Source organism: Durio zibethinus, chromosome 17 (genome assembly GCF_047325235.1).
Source record: "Durio zibethinus cultivar Kanyao isolate XHJ-2024 chromosome 17, ASM4732523v1, whole genome shotgun sequence".
In the NCBI taxonomy this organism is placed as follows: domain Eukaryota; kingdom Viridiplantae; phylum Streptophyta; class Magnoliopsida; order Malvales; family Malvaceae; genus Durio; species Durio zibethinus.
In genome coordinates, this window is record NC_143178.1 from 13,057,568 (window position 1) to 13,067,046 (window position 9,479).

General features: G+C 31.8%; 1 protein-coding gene across 2 annotated transcripts; it reads right to left on the reverse strand.

The window, feature by feature from the left end:
* Positions 1-2,020: 2,020 nt before the first annotated feature.
* Positions 2,021-5,824, reverse strand: LOC111288803 (putative auxin efflux carrier component 1c). 2 transcript variants are annotated; one of them, XM_089746478.1, is made up of 7 exons: positions 4,469-5,824; positions 4,190-4,378; positions 3,745-3,991; positions 3,479-3,564; positions 2,893-3,050; positions 2,346-2,422; positions 2,021-2,258 (listed from the first exon to the last, which is right to left on the reverse strand). In XM_089746478.1, exons 1-7 carry the CDS (start codon positions 5,367-5,369, stop codon positions 2,192-2,194), a joined length of 1,725 nt encoding a protein of 574 aa, XP_089602604.1. In that variant the 5' UTR covers positions 5,370-5,824; the 3' UTR covers positions 2,021-2,191. The 2 variants fall into 2 exon arrangements, with proteins under 2 accessions (XP_089602604.1, XP_022735514.1); XM_022879779.2 differs by having other exon boundaries at positions 4,190-5,822.
* Between the last annotated feature and the right edge of the window lie 3,655 nt (positions 5,825-9,479).

Here is a 9,479-nt window from a genome sequence, read left to right on the forward strand (position 1 = left end):
ATACACTGTCAGTGCAAAATTTTAATTATACAAACGGGGTTAAGAATGACACATATGTCTCATTTTCTTTTTTAATTAGATTTTTTATTTTTTAAATATATGTAAAGGATATGTATCATTAACTTAATCTTGTTTGTACAATTAAAATTTTACACTGACATTGTATAAATACTAACTTATATATATATATATATATATATATATATATATATATCAAACTACATTTTGTATTTGGAGGTCCCTTCTAGCACTATCTTATATACTACACTATTCATCCTAAGTTTAACATCATCTTCATCTTCATTATCACAATTTTAATGTTTCTTAGTTTCTTCTTCTTCCCACATTTTCTATGTTAAAATGAAAATTTTTATTGCCAACTCATTTCTCCATATTTCTTTACCATCCCAAGCCTCAAAGGAATTTTTATTGCCAATTTTTGTGTATCAATCTATTTATTTTATATATATATATATATATATCACTTATATCACTACAAGAAATATCATATTTAGCAACAAAAAATTTATATTAGGTTGCAAATAGTTGTGTTATAAAAATATTTGCAACAATTTTAATGCACATGTTTGTTAAAAAAAAAAAGTTTGCAATAACTTTTGCATTATAAAAACTTTTATGTTACAAAAAAAAAAATTGTAAAAAATATTGCAAGATGATGGAAATAGTAGTTTTGTAAATTAGCAACAACTTTGTACATATTTTTGTTGTAAAATGTAACTTTGTCCTTGTCTGTTGCAACGTAGCATATTTTTGCTGCGAAAAGATATATTTTACAACTTTTATATAAATTATTCCAAAGAATTTTGTGGTTAAAGATGAATTTTTTTTGCAGTGTAAGTTTAAAACACAATAAAATATATGATGAAACTAAGTAGTTTTATTAGAAGATTCGATAATTTATAACTAAAAGACGGTTTCTCTAGAGGCAAACCAGGGCCTGCTGGTTGTGGAGGTGTTTTAAGAGACTCCAACTGCTTGATTGTAGTTTTGTTATCTTGTGCACTTGCTAGTGTTCGAGGTTCTAAAGTGGCTAAAATGTACGCTATCAAATACGCCTTAGATATCTTTATCAAAGCAGGAAGATTAGAGGGCATGGGGTTAATTATTGAATCTGATTTTACGATCGCATTAAACTGGCGTAAAAAAGCTGAAACTCGGCCTTTGAAACTATGGCTATTTTTACTGAAATTGATGGTTTCTATGCCACGATTGAGGAGTTTAGAATGGAAAAGATATTTAGAGACGCAAAAGGGATGGCAGAATGTCTTGCACATTAAGTCGGGTTGATAGAGACGAAATGTTTATGACCTGGTGGTAACATGTTTTTTGTTTTATTTAGTGTTTCTCTATTTTTTTGTTTTCTATTTTACTCTTCAATTGTTTGCAATTTGTTAAGCTTTGGTGTTCGTTTTCAGTTGTGTTCATTGTAGATGTTGGGAATCCTTTTCAAATCTGATCCCCTACTGTAGTATTTTCCATTTGATGATTAATACTATTTTGGCCTAGATGAATAAAAGACAAACCATCCAAAACCTTTGAACGTGGTGCTGTTCTATAAATAATCTAAACATTTATCTGAAAGGCGTATTAATTATAGTTGCCAATTAGTTTGGTGAAGAAAATTTAATACTAAAAAATGAGTGATCAGTAAACATCAAATCCTAGTGGTTATAAATCTTCTTCATTAATTCCCATTGTATCAATGTGTGACAGACAAGCCTCCAACATTTCATACCGCCAATAAAATGATGCAAAGGGCAGAAGGCTTGAATTGAAACTTCCTCTTCAATTCCAATGGAAGATTCATGCAACCATTTTGTATGGCCATCATCACATATATCCACGGCTTTTTCTTTCTTCTCTTTTTCTTTTTCTTGCGGCTTTCATGAGAGAGCATAATAAAGTGACAACTCAAAATTATAATTTTAGAAAAAAAATCATTTTTCCTTGTAATTTGACTATAAATAAGATTTTACAAATTTTACTAGGAAAAAAAAAAAAAAAAAAACAACCGACATTTCATAAGGAAGATTAATCATTCACGAGTACATAGGTCCTCAATATCTTTGACCTTACAATTTTCAATGAGGTTTTAATTTCTTGGCATATCTGACCCCAAAAGGGCTTTTGCATAGGATTGATGCCACGAATTTTCGATACGTTAGCCACTTCATATCCCCAATAAAATGTAGTAGACAAGCGTTATGGGCAATGCTATTAGCATCCCAAAAATAACACTGTAAATTCAAAAAGATAGATATAACAGAAAATAAGAAAAAAAAAAGTAGACAAAAAAGATAAAAGATATGCAAAGAAAGACTCACGCTGTGCTGAGAATATCAGGGTGTACGTTGTATTCCTTAGCAAAGACAAAGGGGACAATTCCTTGAGGGAGAGCTGCCTGGTTCCCATATACATATGTTAGAAATTGTAAATATGGATGTTTGTTGTTTATTAATACCCCTAATTAGACAACCCATTTATTTAATTAATGCTTTGATTGATTAATTAGTAACATTTTCAAATACTATTATTGTTTTCTTTCTCTTGGCACCATTATGTTTAAAATCCAATTCAAGTCCGGAAAGGTTAAATGTATTTGCATTTTCTATTTGCCGTTGCTTTGGTTACATGAAACATTTAAAAATGAAAAATAATAATAAAAAAGGCTTATCTGGAGATAAGCAAGATTTTTGTAGTATATAAAGAAAGGGCGGCAGTCGGGAGTTTTGGAGCTCAGTAGTTATGTTGGATTGGCTGTGTCAGAAGGAAGCAGAAGAGAGAGGAAAAAAGAAACGAAAATGAAAAGAAAGGAAAAAAAAAACAGTAAAGAGGCAAAAGAGAAAGGAGGGTAAGGAAAAGACAAGTCACCTGGACAATGGCAACGTGTAAGAGAACGCCCCGAAGGCCAACAGCAATGGAAGCGGCTGCCATGACAGCTGGACCTGTAAGGAATCTCACAGCCATAGCAAAAGCTGCAAAGGAATTTCCACATGCTATTATCCTTGGTTGCAAAGCCATGAACAATCCTGTCATCACACCAAAGCACGCCCATTAGCCCAATCACCCCCACCACCCCCATCCCCCTTTGGCACTTGTCAGAAACAACAACATTTTTGCCTTTTTCTCCCTATTGTTCTGTTTTGCACTTTCTTTCCGAAAGAGGAGGACCTTTCATCATAACTTCCACCGCTACCGCATCACCCCACATTATATCAAACCCGAGACAAAAAGTGGGCAAAAGTGGAAGTTACGTACAGAGTGAAAGATAAAGAAAACCCCAACACATTATCATGACCATACTGTTTTGCTTACTTTGCTGAGCTAATTTGCTTGCTTTATCACGACATTTAATAATGATAAAGTGTGAGAGAATCGGAAAGATTTATTTTATTTTTTTTTGGAAAGATTTATTTTATTGCTACTACTAATAAAGAAAAAGGTGTACTTTACTGACCAAGACTGAACATAGCCATGCCAAGGCCTGCATCTGACAGAATTGAAATGGACTTAGCTATGATGGCAGGCATTTGTACATTCCACCTGCAAGAAACCAAGCAACATGCAATAAAAAATGAGAACCCTGAACCCAGATACCAAAACAGATTATATATATATATATATAAAGCAAAATATTTATATATAAATAAATAAATAAAATATACGGAGATTCTTATGTATTTCGTCTGAGCTGAAAGAGACAGGCGTGTCGCCATTTTGTACCTGAACGAGATTAGAGACCAAGTGAGTCCTATTAAGCTTGAATAGGTGTTGGGATTCCTGATCAGCTTTCTCCAAACCATGATCAGTATCAGCCTTGTCATGACACTTGTTGGAGGCATAGTTTTGGGCTTGCCATCCCCCACTTTGTCATCTTCGTGGTGGTTCATTTCTCTGTCCAATCCTCCATTAGCAAAGCTGCGGTCATCTCTCTCCATGTACTCCTCACGATTCTCTCTATGTCCTTCCACTGGAACAAAATAAAGTGACATGAAAAGAACCATTAATCTAAAATAAAAACATATGTCAAATTGAAGCAAACAAAAATGTTACACAACAACATAAAAAAGCTTGTGTAATTAGTTTCTTCACATTCTCCCCTTGAAAATTTACTGAAAAACAATCCAAAAAAGAAAAGGCACTCAAGTCAAGTGATCGCAAGCTATACCTTTCCCTTGGGAGAGAGCCAATCTAACTTCTTTCTGGTCAGTAGCACCATATTCATGGCCACCAAAGACGTCGGATACAGGAGAAGCACTCGAACTCCAAACAAACATATGAACATCCCTTCCTCCATCTTCAGACTTTTGTGGAGCCTGACCATTAGGCTTCTTTGCATTAGCATTTGCACCAAGACCTTTAGACACATTCGGCGAAAACATACCAGGATTAGGAACCGGATAGTGGGCTGCACCGCCTGGTGCGTGGTAATGGAACCTTGGCTTACCGGTAGCTGCACCATCCTCTTCATAATTGGATGGCCTCGGAGTTGGTCCACGCGAGGCAGACAAACCGTGAACATCTGCAGCACCAAAATTTGAATTGCGTCCACCAGCCATCAACGAGTAGAAATCAGTGTGATTAAAGCTTGAGCCTCTTGGTGTTGGGTTTCTTGATGATTGCAAGGAGTATATTTCAGCATTGGTTAGATTTGAAGGGCGTGGAGTTGTTGAAGATAAACCTTGGGACCTTCTTGAGAAGATATCTGATATTGAGGCATTGGATTTTCTGACAGTAACATGGAGCTTACCATCTTCTTTGATTTCAGCTTCAGTTTCTAGCGGTTGTCGACCATCTAGTGAAATGATATCTGAATCGACATGGATTGAAACAATAGAGCCAGCAGTGTCAGGAAATTGCTCAGAGATGAGCATTTTGGCTCCTCTATATTCAAACAAAAAAAGCATCAAAGTGTACCAAATAATGCATTGAAGGACGACTATTTGAACCATTAAGCTTCCTGAAAACTCCCCGTACATGCCTTTAAGTAAAGGGATGCCCATAACCAAAGTGTTTGGAAGAGTAGAGAGTGAAAATAGGGTGATGGTCCATTCTAAGCAACTCCTTTTGCTCACCTTGGTCCAAACTGCTAGTACTGCAAGAACTATAACTTTTTGGAGTGTATCAGCAGCTATGAAGCGAAAGTTCATAGCATATGGGTCGTTAGAGGCGATGAAGTGGAAAGACAGGAGAGGGACAGCAAAGAGAGCAACAAAGCGATTGATGCCTGAGCACTGATCAGGAGAGAAGATCTTCCACCATTTTACTGAGCCATAAGCTAAAATCATGGCCACGTAAAGTGGCACCATTGCAGTCATGACATGGTAGAAATCTGTTAACGTGATCATCTCTGGCAGCTACCAGCTGAACTGAATTAACCAGATCAAGAAAACCTCCAAAATTTAACTGCGTAGAAGAGAGACAAGTTGAAGCCTGATTGAGAACCGAAGAAGAAGAAGAGAAAGGAGGAGGAGATAGCCTTGGTGGAAGTGATGATGAGGAAGGCAAAGGAAAAGGGAGAGCATGTGTTTTTGGGGTTCTGGGGTAAGCGGGTAATAAGCAGAGAAGACGAGAATTTTTTTTTTTTTTTTACTATACAGCTTTGAGAGTTGCGAGCAAGCTTGCGCTTGCAGACCCCAAAGCACAGGGTTTTACGTTTTTTTTTTTCTTTATTTATTTATTTAAGCTTTGGAATTTTGCTTTTGTTTTGATTTGTGATTGGATTTGGTAAATCTTGGTAAGTTGGTATTGTATTTGTGGTTTTATGGACTAATTCCCAAAGTTAGAGTAGAAAAGAAATTTCGCTTTGGAGGGTTGGTGTGTCTCCACGTACTTGTGTTGAAGAGACTTTTTAAGCTTTTGCAAACATTAAAATAGCCACTTAACCTTTCCTCTTTCTTCTGGGAATGGAGTTTTTGCCCACGGATTCAGCATGGCTTATGCCTTGTGGCCTACCCTTTTTCATTCTTCTAGGCTTTTTTATTCTTCTTGGTTAATGTTATAAATAATATATTAAAATATTCATTTGTGTTATTTTAATTTTAAAAAAATTTAACATGATATTTTAATTACGAAATAATTAATTTATATAATATTTAAAAAATTATTTATCTATTATTTGTCATAATTTAAAACTAATTAGGTGAATATCATATTAATTAATAAATTAATAATTTAATTATTATATTAAAATTTTCTAAAATTCAGATATTATATTAATATTACATTGAATATTTAATAATAATTCAAAATTTGTTCATCACATTAACCTATTCTTTTGTTAGTATTTTCCTTGAAAAAATATTTTTAAAAACTACTCTAGTTAGTAAGGTAGGAGTTTCATTTAATGGTTAACTAGAATATGATTTTTGTAGGGTTATTTTAGAGTAAAATTTTGAATCCTAGCTTAAGATCACTCGGAAATCCTAATTGCATTATAAAAAATTAACTTTTAAAGAGATTAAAAATTTTTGAATTTAATGTATAAAAATAAAATTGGTTATTCATATTTTTCTTATATATTTTTTAATAAATATAAAAAATATATGTAAAATATAAGAAATGAATAATAAATGTTCAAAACTAAAAAGAAGATATAATCTCGATTTATCATAGAAAAAGGAACCAAAAAGGAAACAATAAAATGAGACGGGCATAATACTCCTTCCACCCCATATTCCTTGTCACCTTTGCTATTTTCATAAGGTTTAAGAAAATTTTTATTTTAGCATATTTTATATTAAAATTTAATTTTTTTGAAATTATTGTTTCATGGTTTTTAATATTAAAAAATAAAAGTACTAATATATATTTAATATTTAAAGAGGATGCATTTTTAAACTTCAAAATAAAAAAAATCAATATGAGAAGGAACAGTACTATTTTTATTTAGAATATATCACTTATAATTATTATTATATTATAATTAATCAGTTATAATTCAATATTTTAAGAGATTCATCAAAATTTTATATGAAACTTGCACTTAAAAAAGATTAATCTTTAGTTATTTTTATTATTATTAAATAATTATAAAATTATAATAAAAAATTAAAAATAAATGCATTTTTTTCTTTTACAAATAATTTTCTAATATTTTAACAAGATTTTTTTTTTGTCCACAGGGGGACATAACCCAATAAGAAAACGGGGAAGAGGTTATAAACCAAGACTCCATGTTCCCTTTTAAAGCTTCTTTGGCTACTAGCTTAAGAAGAGGATGATATTGTAGCAATATATTTTGATAATAATATTTATGCTTACATACTCTCTAAATTTATATTAGTAATTGATTAATTTAATCGGTTGAAGTTTATTTTTTTTATTAAAAAAAATTTTGAATTCAAATTTTATTAAGATCATTTATTGATATTATTTTGAATGCATAATTTATAATTATTTATTTTAAATTATTAGAGATAATATATTTTTTTAATTTAAAAAATTAAAAAATTTAATAATTTTTAAATTAAAAAGTACTCCCTAAAATTATTGGTGATATTAAATCATTTTGGGGAGAAGTGAAAGAGTCCGAGCGCTTAAATGTGCGGCGTTAAAATTGGAGCGCAGTAGGACAGGTATATCAAGAGAAGGGTAATTCCTTCACGTGGACCCTAATTTGTCCGTTCCCTAACGTATCTTTCATGGCATTTATTTTTTAAATTATTAAACTGAGGTGCAAATAAATCGGATTTGTCGCTACTCATTGGCGTTTTACTTAATTTGGGCTTAGAAATTTTTTTTTTATATAATTCCTAACCATAAGCAAAAGTGAAACTCGCAAATTTCAAGTTTGAATTATCCACAAGTTAAAGTTAAAAGGAATAAAAAATTAAAGAAATCGTGCTTGAGCTTTAACGACATATAATTTGAGAGAAATAAAATTATTGAAAGAATCTAACATTATGTATTTATTACGTTTGGTTCACTAACATTTTTTAGCGTTGAGAATATTAGCTTACCTACAATGTTCTTGGAGATTTAAATTAGTGGGTATTCGATTCCCACCTTAGGCATTTTTAAAGTTCATTTTGTCCTTTTTAAACGATAATGCAATAAATCGAACGTAGTGGAAGTGAAAAAAAAAAAGAAATATCCCTTATGGAACGAACGAAATTACCAATAGTTCCCTAATGCATTTCAACCCAAAAGCCATAAGAGGGTGGCGCTCTATTTTTAACCAAGATGATTCATCATATATACTTTGAATATGGTACTGAAAATGGATTTTTTTTTTTTTTGTAATATAAGATGAGCATAACCCTCGAGGAACGGGCAGGGAGACTTGATTCAAATCCAAAATATTTTATGTCCTCTCTAATCATTAGGTCAAAAAGTTGACAATAGATTTTCTTTTCTTTTACAAAAGGAAAGATAGCATATTATATTCCAAGATTTTTAATATAGCAAGGTCAAATTAAATATTGTACTTAATTGGTGAATTATGGCAGTCAAAGAAACAGAAATCATCAGATTTTCCAAATGGTTTATCATGGTTATAATGCTTGTCTTTTCATTATTTCTTACTACCAGTATGTTTCTATCCTTTTTTTCTTTTTGGTTAATTTCCACTTTACATCATAACTGGCAAGTGAAAATACATCATTAGTATTGATGTATTTCATGATGCATTTACAATCTATGAGTATACTAATGATGCATGCATTTCTATTTCCAACTTTATAATGCCAAGTCGATGATGTTTCAACTTGCTTCAATCTATGGTTAAATTACTCTTACGTCTCCTATAGTTTCAAATATAGGAACTTAGCTTCATGTACTTTCCTTTGCGTATTCCACACATCAACGTGTTTATGTTCTGTTCAAAAAGTGAGTGAGGATATTAATTTCACCCAAAAAAATCACAAAATGTTCTTGCATTCAAAACAAAAGTATATCTAATTTATTGTTCACATCTAAAGATATGTATTTATAAATTTTTTGGGTCAAATTGTTAACATAATCTTTCTGAAAATGCAACCGACCATTTGCTGTGTATATTATCCTAAAATTAGTGTATGTGTAGTAGAATAATGCAATCAACGAAGAAGAAAAAGAAATTTGACCACTCTTAGGAAGCTTTCTTTAGGATAATAATTTTTCTATTATCGTGAAAATGGACTCTTAGAAATGTTATTAGCTAGGATATAAGGCCTAAATGAAAAGAAGTAAGATTGCACTTCAAGAAACTCTAGAACACACATGAACCAAAATGATAAAATTGAGAATGGAAAAGAATGACTGATTCTTGAAGAGATTGAATGTATTAATGTGTTGAATTAAGTGTTAATGGAAGTATTTATAAGCTCTAACCGTTGTTTGAAACACCCTTTTATAAATAACGTATCTTGCTTGAAGAATCATTACTTTTGGAATAAAACAACATTTCCAACACATGACTTTTTGAATTTCCATGAGTGGCTTTAAGGAGCTTTTGCTTTCTATCCCGTGCTAGCAAA

Excerpts from the sequence above, each read along its gene's own strand:
- LOC111288803 (XM_022879779.2), bottom strand. The coding sequence starts at position 5,369 with ATGATCACGTTAACAGATTTCTACCATGTCATGACTGCAATGGTGCCA. Across the intron at positions 3,992-4,189 it reads GGCTCTCTCCCAAGGGAAAG|TGGAAGGACATAGAGAGAAT; the intron begins GTATAGCTTGCG and ends ATTTTGTTCCAG. Across the intron at positions 3,051-3,478 it reads CATGGCTATGTTCAGTCTTG|GATTGTTCATGGCTTTGCAA; the intron begins GTCAGTAAAGTA and ends GTGTGATGACAG.